The 26845-nt window shown below is 39.8% G+C and overlaps 1 protein-coding gene across 1 annotated transcript in view; it reads left to right on the forward strand.

The window, feature by feature from the left end:
* The first annotated feature begins 3170 nt into the window (after positions 1–3170).
* LOC133537154 (protein Smaug homolog 2) overlaps positions 3171–26845 on the forward strand; it is a 64483-nt gene continuing 40808 nt past the window's right edge. Inside the window, exons 1-5 of the mRNA XM_061878054.1 lie at positions 3171–3476; positions 18931–19432; positions 21020–21496; positions 21575–21835; positions 21958–22067. Coding sequence (XP_061734038.1) covers positions 19237–19432; positions 21020–21496; positions 21575–21835; positions 21958–22067 — 1044 coding nt within the window. The 5' untranslated portion in view covers positions 3171–3476; positions 18931–19236. The remainder of the gene's footprint in view (positions 3477–18930; positions 19433–21019; positions 21497–21574; positions 21836–21957; positions 22068–26845) is intronic.

Here is a 26845-nt window from a genome sequence, read left to right on the forward strand (position 1 = left end):
GAAAGCGTTTTAAATTAATGTTCTAATTCTTTTTTTAAAGGCACAAAAAACAGGTCGGCTATTGATAAACTTACATTTATGAATATAAAACATAGCCAGTAGTATAAAGAGGTTGCAAAGGTAAAATTAATTTTCAAATGTTTTTTCTCATACTGTGTAAATCCAAATAGCACATCTTTAAAACAAAGCACACATTTGTCATGAATATTAATGGTCCAGGGAAAATTTATCGCTTTTTTTTGTTTTAATGTTTTATTTTGTATAAACCTTTATTTATAATATGCAACATTTACATACAAGCAAATAGATGATAATAATCAAAATAAGTACAAAAACAGCATAAAACAACACCAGGGGGTTGTAAACTTAATACTTACTAACTCCTTGTGGCTTGTGCAGCCCTTTGAGACATTCGTGATTTAGGGCTATATAAGTTAACATTAATGGATTGATTGAATAAAGCAACTAAAATAGAATTATATATATATATATATATATATATATATATATATATATATATATATATATATATATATATATATATATATATATATATATATATATATATATATATATTATAGTGGGGCAAAAAAGTATTTAGTCAGCCACTGATTGTGCAAGTTCTCCCACTTAAAATGATGACAGAGGTCTGTAATTTTCATCATAGGTACACTTCAACTGTGAGAGACAGAATGTGAAAAAAAATCCAGGAATTCACATTGTAGGAATTTTAAAGAATGTATTTGTAAATTATGGTGGAAAATAAGTATTTGGTCAACCATGCAAAGCTCTCACTGATGGAAGGAGGTTTTGTCTCAAAATCTCACGATACATGGCCCCATTTATTCTTTCCTTAACACGGATCAATCGTCCTGTCCCCTTAGAAGAAAAACAGCCCCAAAGCATGATGTTTCCACCCCCATGCTTCACAGTAGGTATGGTGTTCTTGGGATGCAATTCTGTATTCTTCTTCCTTCTAACACGACGAGCTGAGTTTATACCAAAATGGATACATGGATGATACAGCAGAGGATTGGTAGAATGTCATGTGGTCAGATGAAACCAAAATAGAACTGTTTGGTAAAAACTCAACTCGTCGTGTTTGGAGGAAGAAGAATACTGAGTTGGATCCCAAGAACACCAAACCTACTGTGGCGGTATAGCTCGGTTGGTAGAGCGGCTGTGCCAGCAACTTGAGGGTTGCAGGTTCGATCCCCGCTTCCACCATCCTAGTTAATGCCGTTGTGTCCCTGGGCAAGACACTTTACCCACCTGCTCCCAGTGCCACCCACACTGGTTTAATTGTAACTTAGATATTGGGTTTCACTATATAAAGTTCTTTGAGACACTTTAGGAAAAAGCAGTACATAAATATAATTCACTATATATATATATATATATATATATATATATATGTATATATATATATATATATATATATATTAGGGCTGTGAATCTTTGGGTGTCCCACGATTCGATTCAATATCGATTCTTGGGGTCACGATTCCATAATATATCGATTTTTTTCGATTCAAAAACGATTTTTGTTCCCGATATAAAAGGATTCTGTATTCATTCAATACAGAGGATTTCAGCAGGATCTACCACAGTCTGCTGACATGCTAGCCGAGTAGTAGATTTAAAAAAAAAAAAAAGCTTTTATAATTGTAAATGACAATGTTTTATCAACTGATTGCAATAATGTAAATTTGTTTTAAGTATTAAACGAACCAAAAATATGACTTAGTTTATCTTTGTGAAAACATTGGACACAGTGTGTTGTCAAGCTTATGAGATGCGATGCAAGTGTAAGCCACTGTGACACTGTTGTTCTTTTTTAAAATTTTTATAAATGTCTAATGATAATGTCAATGAGGGATTTTTAATCACTGCTATGCTGAAATTATAACTAATATTGATACTGTTGTTGATAATATTCATTTTTGTTTCACTACTTTTGGTTTGTTCTGTGTCGTGTTTGTGTCTTCTCTCAATTGCTCTGTTTATTGCAGTACTGAGTGTTGCTGGGTCAGGTTTGGTTTTGGAATTGGATTGCATTGTTATGGTATTGCTGTTTAGTGGTTTGTTGGATTGATTTAAAACAAAATAAAAATACAAAATGAAATAAATAAAAAAATATAGATATTCTGAATCGCACAACATAAACGATTCGATACATATTCGAATCGATTTTTCCCCACACCCCTATATATATATATATATATATATATATATATATATATACATGTATATATATACGTATATATACATGTATATATATATATATGTTCTATATATATATATGTATATATGTTCTATATATATATGTATATATACATGTATATATATATATATATATATAAATAAGTATATATGTATATATATACATGTATATATATTCAAATATGTATGTATATATCAATCAATCAATCAATCAATGTTTACTTATATAGCCCTAAATCACTAGTGTCTCAAAGGGCTGCACAAACCACCACGACATCCTCGGTAGGCCCACATAAGGGCAAGGAAAACTCACACCCAGTGGGACATTGGTGACAATAATGACCCAGTGGGACGTCGGTGACAATGATGACAATGATATATATATATATATGTATATATATATATATATATATATATATATATATATATATATATGTAGGTGTGGGAAAAAATCACAAGACTACTTCATCTCTGAAGATGAAGTAGTCTTGTGATTTTTTCCCACACCTACATATTGCGCTCTACCACGGTATCGAGCACTATTCTCCGGATAATCCAATCAAGACATATATATATATATATATATATGAAAAGCCATATAGGCTCACATACATTTTGTAAATGATCACATTTTGTAGCACAGCATCATCACAGCTTTTTGGTTGTTAAAGGTAGAAAACGTTCTAAAGTAAAGTTCTTATTCTTTTTTTAAAGGCACAAAAAACAGGTCGGCTATTGATAAACTTACATTTATGAATAAAAAACTTAGCCAATAGTATAAAGAGGTTGCAAATGTAAAATTATTTTTTAAATGTTTTATTTTTCTCAAAACACACATTTGTCATGAATATTAATAGTCCAAGAATATTTATCGCTTATTTTTCCTAATAATCTGACAACATTACGTACGGTCCAGACGTATGACGTCAACTGACGTCATACGGCAACTCCAAAAAAAAAAAACCCAAGTACATTTCTACAAGGCGTGCACTCCTGTATTCTAATAAACATTTTTTTTTCTTTCCATGCATTATTTCACTTTGAGTTAACCGGGCCGCCGCTGCCGAGGGGAATACATTTCCATGGACACTACGCATCGGATCCAAATCGACGCCTTTCTCAGCTAAGGCAACATTCTTGCATCAAAAAAAAAAAACAAAAAAAAAAGAAAAAAAACTTGCTAGCTAAAGGAGGCTAGCGTCGAGCGTTAGCATGTTAGCCTAGCCTGCTAACCAGCGGCAACTGACTAAAAGGTAAACAAGAAACACTTTTAAGGTCGTGTTCCTGTATGTGTGTGCTCTTGTAATATTATCGGGCTTCCTTGGCATGTTTTTAGACGGGATTAAATGAAGCTTGGAAGTGTTGAGGGGCAGCAACAGCGTCAAGGAAAAAACAATACAAATCCCCAACCCATCACTAGCAAGGCCGGCTCACTAGCTAGCGCTGCTCAACCTTTATTAATTATTCCTTTCTGGCTGTTATAAACACCCCCGTCTACTTTGACTACGATTCATAGGAGTTCGACAATGACCTGAACTAAAAGCCCGACGCTCCAATTGTGATTTTATCCCGATAATATCTCCTAATGTATGTTACAGGTGTTACCGTTTCCCACTTGCTACATCTTCATAACTCTTACTTACTGTGTTGGTTTGGTTGTATAAAACAGTGTTTTTCAGCCTTTTCTGAACCAAGACACATTTTTTTCCTTAAAATCATTAAATTATTGAAAAAAAATGAAACTCAGCAGCAGATATTGACAGTAAAAAGTCGTTCTTGATTAAGATATGACTTTAAATCATAACCAAGCATGCATCACTATAGCTCTTGTCTCAAAGTAGGTGTACTGTCACCACTTGTTACATCACACCGTTATTTATTTTGAGTTTTTATGGTGTTTTAGTTCTTGTCTCGCGCTCCTGTTTTGGTGTTGATTGTCATGTCATGTTCGGGTGTACTTTTGTGTACACTGTCGTCCAGCGTTCTGTTTTTGTTTACTTTGCAGCCAGTTCAGTTTTAGTTTAGTTTTGCATAGCTTCAATGCCTTTTGTTTATTTTTGGTTAAAGTATTAGATACCTTTTTACCTGCACACTGCCTCCCGCTGTCATCTGCATATTGTGATCTCGACAAACCATGTTCCCGACATCTACAAAGCAATTAGCTACCTACTAATATGGAAGAATAGATGAGGTGGTGACTTGTCCAGGGTGTACGCCGCCTTCTGCCCGATTGTAGCTGAAATAGGCACCAGCGCCCCCCGCGACCCCAAAGGGAATAAGTGGTAGAAATTGGATGGATGGGTGGATTACAAAGTTACTCTGTCGGGCTCCAGACAGTACAGACAATCAACAACGGCAAATTTGTGGATTATAATTACTGGTTTTCAAAAAATATTTTTTAACCCAAATAGGACTGTCCTAATCAATGTTACAGGTGTTATCGTATAATGGGTGTTTTCCCACATGCTACATCGACATGACTTTTAATTACTATGTTGGTTTGATTGCATACAACAGTGTTTTTCAGCCTTTTCTGAGCCAAGACACATTTTCTTCATTGAAAAAATCATGAGGCACACCACCAGCAGAAATCATTAAAAAATGAAACTCAGCAGGTGATATTGACAGTAAAAAAGTCTGTGATTTTGATTAGATATGACTTTAAATCATAACCCAGCATGCATCACTAAAGCTCTTGTCTCAACGTAGGTGTAATGTCACTACCTGTTACATCAGGCCATTATTTACTTTGAGTTTTTCTGATGTTTTTCCTGTCTATAGTGTTTTAGTTCTTGTCTCGTGCTCCTGTTTTGGTGTTGATTGTCATGTCATGGTCAGATGTACTTTTTCCACAGAAAGTATTTGCTGTCGTCCAGCGTTCTGTTTTTGTTTACTTTGCAGCCAGTTCAGTTTTAGTTTAGTTTTGCATAGCTTCAATGCCTTTTGTTTATTTTTGGTTTAAGCATTAGATACCTTTTTACCTGCACACTGCCTGCCGCTGTCGTCTGCATATTGTGATTGCGACAAACCATGTTCCCGACATCTACAAAGCAATTAGCTACTTACTAATATGGAAGAATAGATGAGGTGGCGACTTGTCCAGGGTGTACGCCGCCTTTCGCCCGATTGTAGCTGAAATAGGCACCAGCGCCCCCCGCGACCCCAAAGGGAATAAGTGGTAGAAAATGGATGGATTAAAAAGTTATTCTGTCGAGCTCCAGACAGTACAGACAATCAACAATGGCAAATTTGTGGATTATAATTACTGGTTTTCAAAAAATATTTTTTAACCCAAATAGGACTGTCCTCATGAATGTTACAGGTGTTATCATAATGGGTGTTTTCCCACATGCTACATCGACATGACTCTTAATTACTATGTTGGTCTGATTGCATACAACGGTGTTTTTCAGCCCTTTTTGAGCCAGACACATTTTTTTCATTGAAAAAATCATGAGGCACACCACCAGCAGAAATCATTCAAAAATTTAACTCAGCAGCCGATATGGACAGTAGAAAAGTCGTTGATTTCGATTAGTTATGACTTTAAATCATAACCCAGCATGCATCACTATAGCTCTTGTCTCAAAGTAGGTGTACTGTCACCACCTGTTACATCACGCCGTTATTTATTTTGAGTTTTTTGGGTGTTTTTCCTGTGTGTAGCGTTTTAGTTCTTGTCTCGCGCTCCTGTTTTGGTGTTGATTGTCGTGTCATGTTCGGGTGTACTTTTGTGGACGCTGTCTTTGCTCCACAGTAAGTCTTTGCTGTCGTCCAGCGTTCTGTTTTTGTTTACTTTGCAGCCAGTTCAGTTTTAGTTTACTTTTGCATAGCTTCAATACCTTATGTTTATTTTTGGTTTAAGCATTAGATACCTTTTTACCTGCACACTGCCTCCCGCTGTCATCTGCATATTGTGATCTCGACAAACCATGTTCGCGACATCTACAAAGCAATTAGCTACCTACTAATATGGAAGAATAGATGAGGTGGGGACTTGTCCGGGGTGTACGCCGCCTTCTGCCCGATTGTAGCTGAAATAGGCACCGGCGCCCCATGCAACCCCAAAGGGAATAAGCGGTAGCAAATGGATAGATGGATGGATTACAAAGTTACTCTGTCGAGCTCCAGACAGTACAGACACTCAACAACGGCACATTTGCGGATTATAATTACTGGTTTGCAAAAAATATTTTTTAAGCCAAAAAGGACTGTCCTAATGTATGTTACAGGTGTTACCGTTTCCCACTTGCTACATCTTCATAACTCTTACTTACTGTGTTGGTTTGGTGGCATAAAACAGAGTTTTTCAGTCTCTTCGTCCTTGAAAAATCATTAAATTATAAAAAAAAATGGAACTCAGCAGATGATATTGACAGTAAAAAGTCGTTCTCGATTAAGATATGACTTTAAATCATAACCCAGCATGCATCACTATAGCTCTTGTCTCAAACTAGGTGTACTGTCACCACCTGTTACATCACGCCGTTCTTTATTTTGAGTTTTTCTGATGTTTTTCCTGTGTGTAGTGTTTTAGTTCTTGTCTCGCGCTCCTGTTTTGGTGTTGATTGTCATGTCATGGTCGGATGTACTTTTGTGGACGCTGTCTTTGCTCCACAGTAAGTCTTTGCTGTCGTCCAGCGTTCTGTTTTTGTTTACTTTGCAGCCTGTTCAGTTTTAGTTTAGTTCTGCATAGCCATCCCTAAGCTTCAGTGCCTTTTGTTTATTTTGAGGGCGGCTCTGCGTAATAGGTAGAGCGCCCATGTCAGAAACCTGAGAGTTGCAGGTTTGTTCCCCGCCTCTTCCCATCCGAATCGCTGCCGTTGTGTCGTTGGGCAGGACACTTCACCCCTGCACCTAGGGCCGCTGATGGGTGTTGGTCGGAGGGGCCGTAGGCTCAAACTGGCAACCACGCTTCCGTCAGTCTACGAAAGTAGCTTACCACCAGCAGGTGTGAATGAACAATGGGTTCACACTTTTCTGTGAAGTGCTTTGAGTGTCTAGAAAAGCGCTATATAAATCTAATCAATTATTATTATTATCTATCAATCCATTTTCTACAGTTTATTCCCTTTGGGGTCGCGGGGGGCGCTGGTGCCTAGCTCAGCTACAATCGGGCGGAAGGCGGTGTACACCCTGGACAAGTCGCCACCTCATCGCAGGACCAACACAGATAGACAACATTCACACTCACATTAACACACTAGGGCCAATTTTAGTGTTGCCAATCAACTTATCCCCAGGTGCATGTCTTTGAAAGTAGGAGGAAGCCGGAGTACCCGGAGGGAACCCACGCATTCACGGGGAGAACATGCAAACTCCACACAGAATGATCCCGAGCCCGGGATTGAACCCAAGACTACTCAGGACCTTCATATTGTGAGGCAGAAGCAGTAACCCCTCTGCCACTGTGAAGCCCTATTATTATTATTATTATTTTTTATTTTTTTTTGGTGTAAGCATTAGATACCTTTTTACCTTCACACTGCCTTCCGCTGTTGCCTGCATGTTGTGATCGCGACAAACCATGTTTACAAAGCAATTAGCTACCTGCTGCCACCTAAAGATATGGAAGAATATTACATAGTTACTTCGTCGAGCGCCAGACAGTACAGGCACTCAACAATGCCACTTTTGCGGATTATAATTACTGGTTTGCAAAAAGTATTTTTTAACCTACATAGGTGAAAGGACATAATCTCCCACGGCACACCAGACTGTATCTCACGATACACTGGTTGAAAAACAGTGTCCTAATGTATGTTACAGGTGTTACCGTAATGGGAGTTTTCCCGCATGCTACATCTACATGAGTCTTACAGTCCTCTGTTGGTTTCATTGGATAGAACGTACACAAACACTATGCGATACCTAGATGAGTCAATTCCTGAAGTAGTTTTTTTTGGTGTTTTCCTGTGTGTAGTAGGAGTGTAACGGTACACAAAAATTTCGGGTCGGTACGTACCTCGGTTTAGAGGTCACGGTTCGGTTCATTTTCGGTACAGTAAGAAAACAACAAAATATAATTTTTTGGTTATTTATTTATCAAATTTGTAAACAATGGCTTTATCCTTTTCAACATTGGGAACACTATAATAATTCTGCCTACGTTAATCCACATTAAACTGCATCAAGTTATTGCTTTGACTAAATAAAATGAAAAAACCTTTCTTCTACATATGAAAAGTGCAACATTAAACAGTTTCAAGTCAACTCATCATGCTTAATTTATTTCAGCATTTGGGAAGCCTGTAGTTGACTTTTATTATGTAAATGTTATATTTTTGTCAACATGTGATAGCAGGGACCCTGCCATTCAAAACTAGGCTGCTACATTACTAATGATTAATATAACTATAGCTGAAAAAATAGTACAATAGCAATAGGAGAGACTATTCATCCCTGACCACCATTGACTTTATGTTAGTTCATGTGAAATAACAGACAGACAGGACTTTGCTGCCCCTAACACACACACACACACACACACACACACACACACACCCAGACAGCAAAATGAGCTAACGTTACGCTAAAAGCTAATTAGCCTTCACCTCAAGCCAGAACTGCGAGCGAGCTGAGCTGCAGTTTAAGTTTCTAGAAGTTCAACGGGCTCATAGTGATGCTAGTAGTAGTTGTGACTGGGAAGTGTTTTTTATAATTTGGGGGGAGTACGATGTCCGCAGCTAAACACATATCTGCTCGACGCTGAAGCATTGACAACATGCGTTCTGAATACGCACTGCTGATTGGCTGTTACGTCGCTCTGAATACGCACTGCTGATTGGTAGTTACGTCGCTCTGAATACGCACTGCTGATTGGCTCTGTATGTAACCAATCAATCATCAATCAATCAATGTTTATTTATATAGCCCTAAATCACAAATGTCTCAAAGGACTGTACAAACCATTACGACTACGACATCCTCGGAAGAACCCACATAAGGGCAAGGAAAACTCACACCCAGTGGGCAGGGAGAATTCACACCCAGTGGGACGCCAGTGACAATGCTGACTATGAGAAACCTTGGAGAGGACCTCAAATGTGGGCAACCCCCCACCCCTCTCAGATGATTGTGTGGGCGGGACGGATGATTGTGTGGGCGGGACAATGCTGGGTGCTCAGACAGAGGCAGAAAGCAGAGCAGCTTGTTAAGACTTTAGCTCACAAACTCGTTTGATACACCTCCGGACCGAAACGGTTCAATACAAATACACGTACCGTTACATCCCTAGTGTGTAGTGTTTTAGTTCTTGTTTTGCACTCCTGTTTTGGTGTTAATTTTCATGTCATGTTCGGATATGCTTTTGTGGACGCTGTCTTTGCTCCACAGTAAGTCTTTGCTGTCTTCCAGCGTTCTGTTTTTGTTAACTTTGCAGCCAGTTCAGTTTTAGTTTAGTTTTGCATAGCAATCCCTAAGCTTCAATGCCTTTTGTTTATTTTTGTTTGAAGCATTAAATCGGTGGCAGAGGGGTTAGTGTGTCTGCCTCACAATACGAAGTTCCTGCAGTCCAGGGTTCAAATCCAGGCTCGGGATCTTTCTGTGTGGAGTTTGCATGTTCTCCCCGTGAATGCGTGGGTTCCCTCCGGGTACTCCGGCTTCCTCCCACTTCCAAAAACATGCACCTGGGGATAGGTTGATTGGCAACACTAAATTGGCCCTAGTGTGTGAATGTGAGTGTGAATGTTGTCTGTCTATCTGTGTTGGCCCTGCGATGAGGTGGCGACTTGTCCAGGGTGTACCCCGCCTTCTGCCCGATTGTAGCTGAGATAGGCGCCAGCGCCCCCCGCGACCCCGAAAGGCAATAAGCGGTAGAAAATGGATGGATGGATGGCATTAAATACCTTTTGACCTGCACGCTGCCTTCCGCTGTTGTCTGCATATGGTGATCACAACAAACCATGTTTACAAAGCAGTTAGCTACCTGCTGCCACCCACTTTTATGGAAGAATATTACACAGTTAAAGGTGTTACCGTAATGGGAGTTTTCCTACATGCTACATCTTCATGACTCTTGCCGGCCAGACAGTCCTCTGTTGGTTTGATTGCATAGAACATACACAAACACTATGCGATAAACCGATAACTAGATGAGTCAATTCCTGAAGTAATTGTGTGTGAATGCTCCAATGTTATAGTTAAACTAAAATCCTGGATTTTCTTTTAGAATTGCTTAAGTAGAGCACTGTGACTAGTGTGCCACGGCGTGTGATACAGTCTGGTGTGCCGTGGGAGAATATGTAATGTCACCTAATTCGGTTACAAATATTTTTTGCAAACCAGTAATTATACTGTGCCGTTGTTGAGTGTATCTGCTGTCTGGAGCTTGGCAGAGTAACTGTGTAATATTCTTCCATATCAGTAGGTGGCAGCAGGTAGCTAATTGCTTTTTAGATGTCGGGAACAACGACGATGGTTTGTTGTGAGTACATTATGCAGGAGGCAGCGTGCAGGTCAAAAGGTATCTAATGCTTCAACCAAAAATGAACAAAAGCCATTGAAGCATAGGGACGGCTATGCAGAACGAAACTAAAACTGAACTGGCTGCAAAGTAAACAAAATCAGAATGCTGGACGACAGCAAAGACTTACAGCGTGTGGAGGAGAGGGGCGTCCACAAAGTACATTCAAATATTACATGACAACTAACAATGTACACACAAAGAAGGATAAAAAAACAACTTAAATAGTCTTGATGGCTAAAACAAAGCAGGTGTGGGGAATAGCGGTCAAGGAAGACATGAAACTTCTACAGAAAAATACCAACAAAACAGGAAAAGCCACCAAAATAGAAGCGCAGGACAAGAACTAAAACACTACACACAGGAAAAAAGCAAACAACTCAAAATAAGTCACAGTGATGTGACAGGTGGTGACAGTACATCTACTTTGAGACAAAAGCTGTAGTGATACATGATTGGTGATGGTTTAAAGTCATACCCAACAATTGTGATGACTTTTTACTGTCAATATTTTAATGTTTTCTGCTGTTTGTGTGCCTCTGGAGTTTTTCTGTGAAAAAAATATGTCTTGGCTCAAAAAAGGTTGAAAAACACTGAAATAGAGCACACAATTCCTGAATAGGCTGAATATTTTGGAACGGTTTGAATCAAATGAAAAATGTGGAAATTGTGGAACTTTGAAGAATGTCACATTGATTTAAATGGGAATTTCCCAAAAATATGGACATTTCGGGAAAATTGGGATTTTTTAAAAAATGGTAAAAAAAAAACTTGAATGGTCTGAATGAGTTGAAATGTTTGGTGTTGAAATTTTTCAAATTGGTCAAAAAATGTGGAAGTTCAATTGTTGAATTGAGAAATGTTATTAAAGAATTTCGGAAAAAAATGGATTTTTTTCCAGTCCAAAAAACTCCTGTTTTTTGTCCTAATTAAGAGGAATGTTTTGATGGTGGAACGTTTGAAGTGGGTTGAAAAATGTGGGAGGAGTAGTCACCAGAAAATAGGTTGGAAATAGGGCTTTGGAAAACCAGGAATTCTGGAAAATCCTGGAATTTTTTTGAACTTGGAAAAACGGTAGTTTGAATTTCCAGAATGGTGGAATGTGTTGAAGATGGAATAGTTGGGGTGTAACGGTACACAAAAATTTCAGTTCGGTACGTATCTCGGTTTAGAGGTCACGGTTCGGTTCATTTTCGGTACAGTAACAAAACTACAAAATATAATTTTTGGGGGTTATTTATTTACCATTTTGTAAACAATGGCATAACATACACAGTGTCCATTGCCAGGGTTAATGTGGTCAACATGTATAAAATAAAAACTAAATAAGATAAGGCTCAGAATGGTTTCTTAACAAAACCTTTCTACATATGAAGTGCTTTTTTGATTGATTGAGACTTTTATTAGCCTGGCTAACTTGGCAATAAGAGGATATATGGGCTCATTATTCCTCCACCATATAAGTGGGTCAAAATCTACTTTTTAATGCAAAATGGTCTTAAATCTGCTGCTATAAAAACATTTGTTATTGCTTTAGCCCTGCCTGACTCGCTGAGGAGAGGCTGCTTGAATGCGGTGGTGACGCTTCAAATGGGTTAGCATGTGTTATGAGAGTAGTGTATGTGTGTGTGTGTGTGTGTGTGTGTGTGTGTGGGGAGGGGGCCCTTTAATATGTGACAGCATGTGACGTCAGTGAGTGTGTGGGCGAGCGAGGTGAGGGAGCTTAGCGCAAGTGCGGGAGTGGCTGGTGTTTTGTTGGTTTGGCTGTGTGCAAGGCCTCAATAAAGCCACGATTTGCAACTAATCGCCGGACTCTTCATTTACCCTGGAGTCAGGAGCTATGGAGACCCACTGCAGGGTAGAGTGAAGGTTGTTGCCCGCAAGAATACATCAACCCTGGAGAAGTGTCTCCCCTGGGCTGCTCGACTACGGTCTGGGAGCTGGATGCAGGAAAGGTGCAACACATGTTTGACGTGTAGTCAGAAGCAGCTGCTGTACAATATCGACAAACCTCCATCCCCCATTGTTGTATCGCGCAGCCAAAGTGTTCCCAAACGGGAGATCATAACAAGGCAGGAGGGTCTTCCAGCTCTGGCTTTTACATGTTGTCCTAGCCCGCTCGCTGCTAGCATGTGTACTCGTTCGGTACACCTCCGAACCGAACCGAAACCCCGGTACTGAAACGGTTCAATACAAATACACGTACCGTTACACCCCTATGGAATAGTTTGAATAGGTTGAAAAATGTGGAAATGGTGGAAGTTTGAAAAATGGCCAATTCATATTGAATGGGAAAAATGTCCTGAAAACCTGGAATCCTGGGAAATCTGTGAATTTTTGGAATTTGTTAAGTGAAGTGTGAAGTGAAGTGAATTATATTTGTATAGCGCTTTTCTCAAGTGACTCAAAGCGCTTTACATAGTGACACCCAATATCTAAGTTGTATTTAAACCAATGTGGGTGGCACTGGGAGCAGGTGGGTAAAGTGTCTTGCCCAAGGACACAAAGGCAGTAACTAGGATGGCACAAGCGGGAATCGAACCTGCAACCCTCAAGTTGCTGACACTCTACCAACCGAGCTATGCCTCCCCACATTTGGGAAAGCCCGCGATTCCCAAATAAGCCGAACAGTTAGAAGTTAGACTGGCTTGAATCGAATGAAAAATGTGGAAGCTAGGGCACGCCAAAATCTGGAGAAGAAGAATAAATAGATGATTTTTGTGGTAGAAAACCATATCCGATTAGCAAATGATTTTATTTAATTGTTTTGCCGTAAAAAAGTGCTGATACCAATGACACCGCCTTGTTTCAACAAGGGCTAATTCCCGAATAAGCTGAACAATTAGAAGTTAGAATGGTTTGAATCAAATGAAAAAGGTGGAAGGTAGAACGCGCCAAAATCTGGAGAAGAAGAAGAAGAATAAATAGATGATTTTTGTGGTAGAAAACCATATCCAAGAATACGATTAGCAAATTATTTTATTTAATTGTTTTGCTATAAAAAAGTGCTGATACCAATGACACCGCCTTGTTTCAACAAGGGCTTATTTTAGTGCCCTGCCTCAAGCATGACACTCATCTGGTTCAATGCATGACTATTTTATTTACCAACTAGAAATGTTCTTGTTCTAGTTGATAATCCTCTGTGTACAAACACTCAAATTGTAATATTTGTACACATTTTCTTTTCTCCAAACCTGTAATTGACACGATTTGTGCCCACAACACGTGTTTTGGTCAAATAAAATAGCTGCCTTGTTGTTATTTGTAACAACTAAATAAAAATAAAAAATAGTTTAAATTGGGGGCAGCAAGGTGGAATTGGACGTTGCAGGCGTTGTGTCGTGAACGTTGTCACAACTTGTTTATAAAGTCTTTAGTTTGTTTACTGGAATGTTCACTCCTTTATTTAACTGCTAACTGTATCAGTGTTCAAATAACATTAATACTTGCTCGAATGTTTTTTTTATTTCATCGAATTGAACGCAGGCAGGGATGATTGTGTATTCGATCTGAGAGGTATTACTCTTAGTTTTTGTACTGAATTCTTGTTCTGAACCAAGAGAAGAACACTTTTATTCTAACATCAAAAAGTAAACACAAGTTTTTTTTGTTTTTTTACATTACTTGTGTTTTTTAATGTCACAAAGGTATTACTTAAAAAATTAATGTGACACATAATTTTGTTAATGTTTATTATGTATAGTTAATTCCTATATGACATATTTCTGCTCAAACTATTAATGGATCTGTCCTGATACAGCATCTACGTGTACATTTAAATAAATGTACATAACTTAGAAAAAAACAAAAACAAAAAAAACCCCTCCCTCAATCAAAATGTAAAAATGGAGATAAAGGCTTCATGAAATGACAAAAAGCTGACAAATTTATATTAATAATGAATAAAATAAACTGTTTATATATATTTATAATGTGTGAATGCATGCTTTGGAGCCCCTTCCTCGAAAGAAAATAATGTTTTCCTTAGTGCCCTAAAGTATGAGCCTTCCTTTAAAACCTTTTATGGCCCGAGCTGTTTGTTTACATGCTTTTTTAAATTTATTTTTGCTATTTGAATAAAAACTTAGAATCCTCTTTTGATATCATGTACTTAGTCCATAAGTAACAAATGTGTACTTCATGCTTAGTGACATGCTAATTCTTATTTTTACACTTTTTTTTTTTTTTTTTTTACAAATTCCATTGGATGTTTTACTCTTTTGACACCACCAGAGGGCAGTATAAGTGTCCACATAAGTGGCCAAAAGACCCCAATTCAGTAGTGTACACAATTTTGGAGATACAAAATAAAAGGTGCTGTGCCCAAGCATGTGGGCAGTAAGCCTTTAGAGGTTTTAATTAAGGCAACACCTGCCTTGACCTTAAAAAGTTAAAATTCGAGGCCTGAGCCACCCTTGCTCTGATTAGGAAAAGGGGGCCAACAAGTTCTAAAACACCTCTGGGAACTCCTTCAAGACTGTTGGAACACCATTTCAGGTGACTACCTCTTGAAGCTCATCGAGAGAATGCCAAGAGTGTGAAAAACATTAATCAGAGCAAAGGGTGGCTATTTTGAAGAAACTAGAATATAAAACATGTTTTCAGTTATTACTCCACATTTAGACTTAGACTTAGACAAACTTTAATGATCCACAAGGGAAATTGTTCAACACAGTAGCTCAGTTACAACGATGGAAAGTGTAAGGATGGAAAGGACAATGCAGTTATAAATAGCAATATAAAATATAACATATCTGCAAATATGTACAATATATATCTAATATGTGTACAATATATTATATATACAGATATACTATGTCTATAACATATATACAATATATACAAATTACAATGTACAATATTACAGTATATGTGGCAGCCCCAGCATGAAATAGAGAGTAAATCCAGCAGAAAATAGAATATAGACATTAAAAACAAAAAGAAAGTAGCTGACATAGAAGGTGTCAGGTAATAGGTAATATTATCTATTGCTGTATGGCAGGGGTCGGTAACCCAAAATATTGAAAGAGCCAAATTGGACCAAAAATACAAAAACAAATCTGTCTGGAGCGGCAAAAAATTAAAAGCCATATTACATACAGATAGTGTATTATGAGATATAAATTGAATTATGAGGACTTATCGGAAACTAAATGAGCTCAAATATAGCTACAAATGAGGCATAGTAATGCAATATGTACATGTAGGTAGCCTAAATAGCATGTTAGCATTGATTAGCTTGCAGTCATGCAGTGACCAAATATGTCAAAGTAGCACTCCACATAAGTCAATAACATCAACAAAACTCACCTTTGTGCATTCATGCACAACGTCATAAGTTTGGTGGACAAAATCAGACAGAAAAAGAAGTGGCATAAATCACGTCGGAGAAAGTTATGCATGTAGACAAACTGGGGTGACTTCAAGGACCATCAAAATTAGTAGGACAAAACTGCGCTCGCCAAATACTCGAATCAGTGAAGCATGATAAATATAAACAGTGTGCTTTATAGCAATTAGGGAGGTTGGTGTCATGTTTGTCCTCCTAAAGAAACCAAATTAAAACAAAAAATATATTTGTTTCCCCTCATCAGTTCCATTTTTCATATATTTTTGAAAAATATATGGGGCGGTTTAGCTCGGTTGGTAGAGTGGCCGTGCCAGCAACTTGAGGGTTGCAGGTTCGATTCCCGCTTCCGCCATCCTTGTCACTGCCGTTGTGTCCTTGGGCAAGACACTTTACCCACCTGCTTCCAGTGCCACCCACACTGGTTTGAATGTAACTTAGATATTGGGTTTCAATATGTAAAGCGCTTTGAGTCACTAGAGAAAAAGCGCTATATAAATATAATTCACTTCACTTCACAAAAAGCTCCAGAGAGCCACTAGGGTGGCGCTAAAGAGCCCCATGCGGCTCCATGCCAACCCCTGCTGTATGGGGAGTGATTATACATGTTTTCATTCATAGTCCTGATGCCTTCAGTGACTATCTGCAATGTAAACACCGTATTTTTCGGATTATAAGTCGCAGTTTTTTTCATAGTTTGGCCGGAGGTGCGACATATACTCCGGAGGGACTTATGTGGGAAATTATTAACACATTACCGTAAAATATTAAATAATATTATTTATCTCATTCGTGGAAGAGACAAAGAAAATGTCAGCAATCGTCACACACACGTCAACCAATAAGAATTCTGCGGGGGTGGGTCATGGCAGAAGTGCATTGTGGGTCAAGGGATGCTAACTGCTATATGCTACATGCTACTGTCGTAGCTATTAAACTGGATCCTTTCAAAGTTGGCAGTAACTTATAAAAACGGAGTAGGGCTGAACAAAAATGGCACCAAAAAGGAAATCATGTACTGCAGATTACAAGATGGATGTAGTGAAATATGCAGCAGAAAACGACAAGAGGAAGCGGCGCATACCTTTGGAGTTGGCAGAGTTGTTTAGAAGCGACATCGAGGAAGAAGATTTCATCGGATTTATCGATTAAGAGTGACGGATTGTTTGGTAAACGTATCTTATCATAATATGTTACGTTAACATACCAGGCACGTTCTTCATTGGTTATTTATGCGTCATATAACGTACACTTATTCAGCCTGTTGTTCACTATTCTTTATTTATTTTAAATGGCCTTTAAAATGTCTATTCTTGGTGTTGGGTTTTATCAAATATATTTCCCCCAAAAATGCGACTTATACTCCAGTGTGACGTATAGATGTTATTTTCCTAATTTATTATGCATTTTCGGCCGGTGCGACGTATACTTTGTAGCGACTTATAATGCGAAAAATACTGTAGTCATGAAAATAAAGAAAACACATTGAATGAGAAGGCGTGTACACATTTTTTGGCCTATACTGTATCTAAACCCAATTATTGGGGAAAGTAGAGTAGTGAAGTGAAGTGATTTATATTTATATAGCGCTTTTCTCAAATGACTCAAAGCGCTTTACATAGTGACACCCAATATCTAAGTTTCACTTAAACCAGTGTGGGTGGCACTGGGAGCAGGTGGGTAAAGCGTCTTGCCCAAGGACACAACAGCAGTAACTAGGATGGCACAAGCGGGAATCGAACCTGCAACCCTCAAGTTGCTGGCACGACCACTCTACCAACCGAGCTATGCCGCCCCATAGAGTATTGCATATTGTTTTAATGGGCGGTAACTCAAGATTATATTATGTTGATACAGTCTAAAAGTAATTTCCTTCCCATAATTACAGCAGTTTTATGCATTTAAGTAAAAAAATTCAAATTGTGATAGCGATTTTTGGCAGAAAAATCAATATTAGGTTTATTTCGTGCTGTTTTTGACTAGCGACCAGTCCGGGATTTATGCACCCTGCCTCTTACCCAGGGGTCTTAAACTCACTTTACCTGGGGGCCACTGGACGCAGAGTCTGGGTGAGGCTGGGCCGCAAGAAAAGATTTCTTAAAAAAAAATGTTGCAGACTCCTCAACATGTCTAGTTGTATAATGACGTTTCAAGTTGTATCCCTTGTATTTTGTATTTTATTTTGTATTTCTCTGTGCAAATAAGAGACGTCGGGGGGTGCCCCTGTGCTCAACAAAGAATTATTGCATCTCCCACTTTTCCTGGGATTGTCTTTGCTCATCACTAATCTTTCTCTTCACTGCAGGCTTTGAAAAAGATATGTTTGGGGTTGTGTAATATATTTGTATTTAGCCAACGCACGGAGAATAATGTTATTTCAGCAATGTGTCGTTTTGCTTTTCCTCCCTACAGCAACACGGCGGTAGGATAATAGTACCAAGCGCAAAAAAGTGACGGCTCCCGGAGTGTTATCCGACGTCATATAGAAATATATGTAGTGGTCATCGTGTGAGGCAATGCAAATTAAACAATAACTGCGGCCAGGCACGTACGAAGACCTACGTCTCCATGGCAACGTCTCCGTCGCTTTAACTCATTTGCCGCTTATCCACTAACGGAGGGGTAGGCAACCCAGAACGTTGAAAGAGCCATTTTGGACCCAAATAACACAACGCTGTCAAGCGGCATTCATATAAAACTCGCGGGCCGCACTAACATTAAACTTTCATATTAAGGTGGGGGCCGCAAAAAAACATCTCGCCGGACACAGTTGACCCCTGCTCTTACCCAAATCAGCTGGGATCAAGCTCACATGTGATGGATGAATAGTTGGAGCCATAAGGTGCCCTCAGATTTTAAACACTAACATTTTCCATTTGTGTTGATCCATCAGGTAACCATGCAGGAATGAAAAGTGGCCGTCCGCTGTGACCCTGCTATCGCTTCGGACCCCATCACTTTTGGCATCCTCCAAATAGCCTGCAAGGTGACCTGTCAGGCTTTTCTGTCAGGATCTATGGAAACCTGAACCATGTGAGGGTCGCGTCCGCGGGAATCCCAAGACTGTTGCAGGAACGACCCCGCTGTGCGGGGTTAAAGACTGACCCTGTCTTGTCCCTAAAAAAAAAAGTGTGCCTCCGTGGCCCCTTTATTCCCAGCCACACATTCCTGCTCTCCTTTTCCCAAAAGGAGGCACGCCATGATGTTCCGAGACCAGGTGGGTGTCCTCACAGACTGGTTCAAGGACTGGAATGAGTGCGAGCAGACGGTGGCACTGTTGTCGCTCCTGAAGAGAGTGTCGCGCACCCAGGCTCGCTTCTTACACATATGCCTTGAACACTGGCTGGCAGACTGCACAGAGATCCACATCCTGGAAGCTGAGGCCAACAATGCAGGTTGGTAAACGAAGGCTGGCGCCAATAACACATTTTGCTGGACTATACATTGTCCCACAAATTATTGCCAATAAACTGTATTGTTGCAAGCATTTACAAACCTTGTTTCCATATGAGTTGGGAAATTGTGTTAGATGTAAATATAAACGGAATACAATGATTTACAAATCATTTTCAACCCATATTCAGTTGAATATTCTACAAAGACAACATATTTGATTTTCGAACAGATTTGCAAATCATTAACTTTAGAATTTGATGCCAGCAACACGTGACAAAGAAGTTGCGAAAGGTGGCAATAAATATTGATAAAGTTTCAAAATGCTCATCAAACACTTCTTTGGAACATCCCACAGGTGTGCAGGCTAATTGGGAACAGGTGGATGCCATGATTGGGTATAAAAACAGCTTCCCAAAAAATGCTCAGTCTTTCACAAGAAAGGATGGGGCGAGGTACACCCCTTTGTCCACAACTGCGTGAGCAAATTGTCAAACAGTTTAAAAACAACGTTTCTCAAAGTGCAATTACAAGAAATTTAGGGATTTCAACATCTACGGTCCATAATATCATCAAAAGTTTAGAGAATCTGGAGAAATCACTCCACGTAAGCGGCATGGCCGGAAACCTACACTGAATGACCCTCAGATGGCACTGTATCAAAAACCGACATCAATCTCTAAAGGATATCACCAAATGGGCTCAGGAACACTAAAGAAAACCACTGTCACTAAATACAGTTCGTAGCTACATCTGTTAGTGCAAGTTAAAGCTCTACTATGCAAAGCGAAAGCCATTTGTCAACAACATACAGGAATGCTGCCGGCTTCTCTGGGCCCAAGATCATCAAAGATGGACTGATGCAAAGTGGAAGGGTTTTCTGTGGTCTGACAAGTCCACATTTCAAATTGTTTTTGGAAATATTCGACATTGTGACATCCGGACCAAAGGGGAAGCGAACCATCCAGACTGTTATCGACGCAAAGTTCAAAAGCCAGCATCTGTGATGGTATGGGGGTGCATTGGTGCCCAAGGCATGGGTAACTTACACATCTGTGAAAGCACCATTAATGCTGAAAGGTACATACAGGTTTTGGAACAACATATGCTGCCATCTAAGCGCCGTCTTTTTCATGGACGCCCCTGCTTATTTCAGCAAGACAATGCCAAGCCACATTCAGCACGTGTCATAACAGAGTGCGGGTACTTTCCTGGCCCGCCTGCAGTCCAGACCTGTCTCCCATCGAAAATGTGTGGCGCATTATGAAGCATGGGTTGAAAATAATTTGCAAATCATTGTATTCCGTTCATATGTACATCCAACACAATTTCCCAACTCCTATGGAAACGAGGTTTTTAATTTGTATAGTTCAAGACTTACGGTCATTAGAAAACATAATGGCAGCTACACTTTCCCTCTTAAAGATCTAAAAAAATTATTTGGGAATGTCCGGCGGTCCAGATTGAAAAGCTTAATGGGCCGCATGTGGCCCATTAAGGTGTGACCTAGAACCTTGTACATTCCAGGATACTGCTCCAGCTCCCATTTCATTCCCAAATCCTTTCTTCTGTTTGCTGTTCACCCTCAGCCATTGTCAACCAGTGGCACCAGGAGCCGAAGGAAAAAGTGGTGTCTCTGCTCCTCTCCCATCTGCCTCTGCTGCAGCCGCGCAACAGCGAGGCCAAATGTGAGTACATGAAGCTGCTGCAGGAGGTGTTGAGTCACACCATTGAGAGTAGCTCCTTTGTGGAGGAGAGCAGACAGCTCCTCTCCTACGCGCTCATACACCCCGCCACCACGCTGGAGGACCGCACGTCTTTAGCCATGTGGCTAAACCACCTGGAGGAGCACCTATCCAGCGGGTACATGCCCTCAACGCGGGCACCCCCCAGCCCCTACCACCCACGCAAAGGCTCTGATGAGTGGCCCAACTCTGCCGAGGCCTTGGAGCCCGGGCACCCCTGGCACGACAAGTCTCCCTCATCCAGCACGTCTCCTGCAGGCCAGAACGGGCACGTGGCTTTTCCGGGCGGCTTGTCCTCTCCCGTCAACAGCAATAACACAGGTTGAATTTTCTTTGTTAGTCATATTTAACATTCAAAAGCAACAGTTTACAAACACGTGCGTGCCTCGTGTTGTACAGACCTGTCCACATTCCCAGGTCTTGGTGGGCAGATGCAGCCCAGCCCTCTGAAGAAGTCCATGGCCCTCATCCCTACCAGTCCCCAGGCTTGTGGCTCCGAGTGGGGCAGCCAGGATGACACCGGGAGCCGGCAAAGCTTCCTCCCGTCAGATCATGCGCCCTTGTCCCCTCAGAGCAGCGTGGCCTCCTCGGGTAGCGAGCAGACTGAAGAGCAGAGCTCCGGACGCAACACCTTCCAGGAGGAGGGCAGCGGCATGAAAGGTCAGAGTTTTCCATCTGAGCCAAGATTGACACTTTCTGCCGCGCACATTTGACATTTGGATCTTGTTTTGGAGCTGCAGGGATTTAAACGACTTGCCGATTTGTCCCTCTTTTGTTCTTAGACGTTCCTGCATGGTTGAAAAGTCTTCGTCTTCATAAATATGCATCGCTTTTCTCTCAAATGGCTTACGACGAGATGATGATTCTGACAGAGCATCACCTGGAATCACAGGTTTGCAAAATTTGTTACAGGATACACAAACGACAAAATTCTAACTTTAATCATCCTTACTGTCACGCTAAGTTGCAAATCTTGTGACTTAAAGTGGTTACATGATGATTTTGATCTACCCTATTTTACTCTTACTATTTGACTATAAAGCAGTGGTTCTTAACCTTGTTGGAGGTACCGAACCCCACCAGTTTCACATGCACATTCCCCGAACCCTTCTTATGTGAAAAATAAAATGTTTTTGTTTTTTTTCAATTAAAAAAAAAAAAAGTCATGTTTTTTTACTGGTGCACAAAATGAACCGTACATGAACATCACCTTGTTCAAAGAACAAAACCAACACAGTGCTTAAACTCACAACAAATTACACACCTTACACACGTAACCATGAATTGATTAACGTGGACCCCGACTTAAACTAATTGAAAAACTTATTCGGGTGTTACCATTTAGTGGTCAGTTATACGGAATATGTACTGTACTGTGTAAACTGTACTGTTTCATATTATGTATTCTCTTCCTTTGCAATCTACTAGTAAAAGTTTCAATCAATCAATCAAACAACTTGCAAATCAGATGGAAAATTAGAGGGAACATTGGGGGTATCCATAATATGTGTTAGGGAGAAGTTTTTATTTACACGATAAGTCGGATGTGTCTTTACCTCCGTGGCGGAGGCTCCGCGGAACCCCTGAGGCCAACTCACCGAACCCTAAGGGTTTGATGGAACCCAGGTTAAGAACCACTGCTATAGAGCATACTTGCCAACCTTGAGACCTCCGTTTTTGGGAGGTCTGAAATTCAAGTATTTCTTTTATATTTTATATATATATATGTATATATATATATATATATATATATATATATATATACAGTGGGGCAAAAAAGTATTTAGTCAGCCAGCGATTGTGCAAGTTCTCCCACTTTAAAATGATGACAGAGGTCTGTAATTTTCATCATAGGTACACTTCAACTGTGAGAGACAGAATGTGAAAAAAAATCCAGGAATTCACATTGTAGGAATTTTAAAGAATGTATTTGTAAATTATGGTGGAATATAAGTATTTGGTCAACCATTCAAAGCTCTCACTGATGGAAGGAGGTTTTGGCTCAAAATCTCACGATACATGGCCCCATTCATTCTTTCCTTAACACGGATCAATCGTCCTGTCCCCTTAGCAGAAAAACAGCCCCAAAGCACGATGTTTCCACCCCTATGCTTCACAGTAGGTGTGGTGTTCTTGGGATTCAACTCAGTATTCATCTTCCTCCTAACACGACGAGTTGAGTTTATCCCTAAAAGTTATATTTTGGTTTCATCTGACCACATGACATTCTCCCAATCCTCTGCTGTATCATCCATGTATCCATTTTGGTATAAACTTAGCTGGTCGTGTTTGGAGGAAGAAGAATACTGAGTTGCATCCCAAGAACACCATACCTACTCTGAAGCATGGGGGTGGAAACATCATGCTTTGGGGCTGGTTTTCTGCTAAGGGGACAGGACGATTGATCCGTGTTAAGAAAAGAATAAATGGGGCCATGTATCGTGAGATTTTGGAGCCAAAACCTCCTTCCATCAGTGAGAGCTTTGAATGGTTGACCAAATACTTATTTTCCACCATAATTTACAAATAAATTCTTTACAATTCATACAATGTGAATTCCTGGAGTTTTTTTTACATTCTGTCTCTCACAGTTGAAGTGTACCTATGATGAAAATTACAGACCTCTGTCATCGTTTTAAGTGGGAGAACTTGCACAATCTGTGGCTGACTAAATACTTTTTTGCCTTACTGTGTATATATATATATATATATATATATATATATATATATATATATATATATATATATATATTAGGGGTGTGGGAAAAAATCGATTCGAATACGAATCGAATCGTCTATGTTGTGCGATTCAGAATTTATTCTCAATCTAAAAAAAGCGATTTTTAAATTTTTTTTATTTTAATTTATTTTTTTTACTTTTTTTTTTTTTTTATCAATCCAACAAACCACTACATATCAATACCATAACATTGCAATCCAATTCCAAAAGCAAACCTGAGCCAGCAACACTCAGAACTGCAATAAACAGAGCAATTGAGAGGAGACACAAACACGACACAGAACAAACCAAAAGTAATGAAACAAAAATGAATACACTAGCATCGCATTTCATAAGCTTGACAACACACTGTGTCCAATATTTTCACAGAGATAAAATAAGTCATATTTTTGGTTCGTTTAATACTTAAAACAAATTTACATTATTGCAATCAGTTGATAAAACATTGTCCTTTACAATTATAAAAGCTTTTTTAAAAAAAAAATCTACTTATCTGCTAGCATGTCAACAGACTGGGGTGGATCCTGCTGAAATCCTATGTATTGAATGAATACAGAATGGTTTTGAATCGGAAAAATATAGTTTTTGAATCGAGAATCTGATCGAATCGAAAAAATCGATATATTATCGAATCGTGACCCTAAGAATCGATATTGAATCGAATGGTGGGACACCCAAAGATTCACAGCCCTAATATATATGTATATATATATATATATATATATATATATATATATATATATATATATATATATATATATTTATATATATATATTCATTTATTTACACTTATACACACACATAACACTCCTCTCTACTCATTGTTGTATTTGAAAATGCAATGCTTTGCAGCCAGTAGCAAAGCCTTTGAAGGAGCATAGGTATGGGCAGCATCTGTGACATTTAATTTGCAGGAAAGGAGTTAGTTTAGGGTTGAATTGTCCATCCTCGTTCTATTCTCTGTCACTATCTTGGCCATTACTGCTTGCCGTAGTTTTGAAGCAACGCATGATGGGATTCCGGATGTTGTGTGTCAGTGTATTAACGTGCCGGCTGGAATAAATCACGCTAAAAAATAGCTCCGTGCCTGCCTACTTTATGGGTTATAGATAAACCTATGGTTAACGGAGACATATATGATAGTCTCTTTCTTGTTGTGTGTGCAGTTGTGCACTCTCCAAAAGCCGTAGATGTTATAACGTGACTGGGCCTGCACGTTGTTTGTATGGAGGAAAAGTGGACATGACGACCGAATCGGTGCGGCGTCTTCAGTAATGCGGACGCTGTATCGAATCGTTGTGGTTAAGAAGGAGCTGAGCCAGAAGGCAAAGCTCTCAATTTACCGGTCGATCTATGTTCCCATCCTCACCTAAGGTTATGAGCTTTGGGTTATGACCGAATGGACAAGATCACGGATACCATCGGCCGAAATGAGCTTCCTCCGCCGGGTAGCAGGGCTCTCCCTTAGAGATAGGGTGAGAAGCTCTGTCATCCAGGAGGAGCTCAAAGTAAAGCCGCTGCTCCTCCACATTTAGAGTAGCCAGATGAAGTGGTTCGGGCATCTGGTCAGGATGCCACCCGAATGCCTCCCAAGGGAGGTGTTTTGGACACGTCCGACCGGTTAGAGGCCACGGGGAAGACCCAGGACACTTTGGGGAGACTATGTCTCCCGACTGGCCTGGGAACGCCTCGGGATCCTCCGGGAGGAGCTGGACGAAGTAGCTGAGTAGAGGGAAGTCTGGGTTTCCCTGCTTAGGCTGCTGCCCCCACGACCCGACTTCGGATAAGCGGAAGGAGATGGATGCATGGATAGCAGATTTTGCAAATTACTTGATGTCAGGGTGACCACGCCCATAGCCACAGGTATCTTTGCAGTTTAGGGCAATCCCTGCTCAGTCTAAACAACAGGGGAATGTAGCACTGCACTAACCGCAACAAACTCGTCCAGAAGATGGCGCCATATCACAAACAATATTAACACACCTATTCAGTATCTTTGCTTGTTTTTTTTTAACTATTCGAATTATGGCCATCAGTGAAGAAAAATACATAAATTAGCCAGCACATTTTGTAATCCGCTGGATTCAAAATGTAAGGAAAAAATACTGACTCACAGTTGTGATCAAAATGATTCAACCCCCACACAATTTTGGTGTTTTAGCAAGTTGGACATTTATTCCGTATTTTGTTTATAGTCATATCAAAAAAAGATGTGTCAAATAGACAAATGCACCTTAAATTGTAACACTGTATTTTACAAAATACCAAAAAAGGACATTTTTCTTAATATCTCATTGACAAAATAATTCAACCCCCTAGTTCCATGCATCTTTAGTACTTAGTAGAACACCCTTTGGCAGTAATGACATCCTTCAAAGGTGATACATAACCAGACACAAGCTTTTTGCAACCATCTACAGGTATTTTAGCCCATTCTTCTTGGGCAAAGGCCTCCAGTTCATTCATATTCTTGGGCTTGCGTGCTGCAACTGCCTTCTTCAAGTCCCACCACAGGTTTTCTATAGGATTTAGGTCTGGCGACTGTGAAGGCCACTCCAGAGTCTTCCAGCCCTTCTTCTGCAACCACTCTGATGTTGATTTGGAGGTATGCTTGGGATCCTTGTCCTGTTGGAAGGTCCAACGTCTCCCAAGCCTCAGCTTGGTCACTGATTTCATGACATTTGCAGCTAATATATCCTGCTAGGAAATATAATTCATAATGCCTTGAACGCGCTGGAGATTCCCGGTACCTGAGGCAGAGAAACAGTCCCAGAGCATGATTGACCACCCACCATGCTTAACAGTAGGAAAGGTGTTCTTCTCTTTGTAAGCTTCATTTTTTCTCCTCCAGACATAACGTTGATTCATTGGCCCAAAGAGTTCCAGTTTTGTCTCATCACTCCATAGAACAGTTTCCCAAAACCCTTGGG

Source organism: Nerophis ophidion, linkage group LG18, assembly GCF_033978795.1.
Source record: "Nerophis ophidion isolate RoL-2023_Sa linkage group LG18, RoL_Noph_v1.0, whole genome shotgun sequence".
Taxonomy (NCBI): Eukaryota; Metazoa; Chordata; class Actinopteri; order Syngnathiformes; family Syngnathidae; genus Nerophis; species Nerophis ophidion.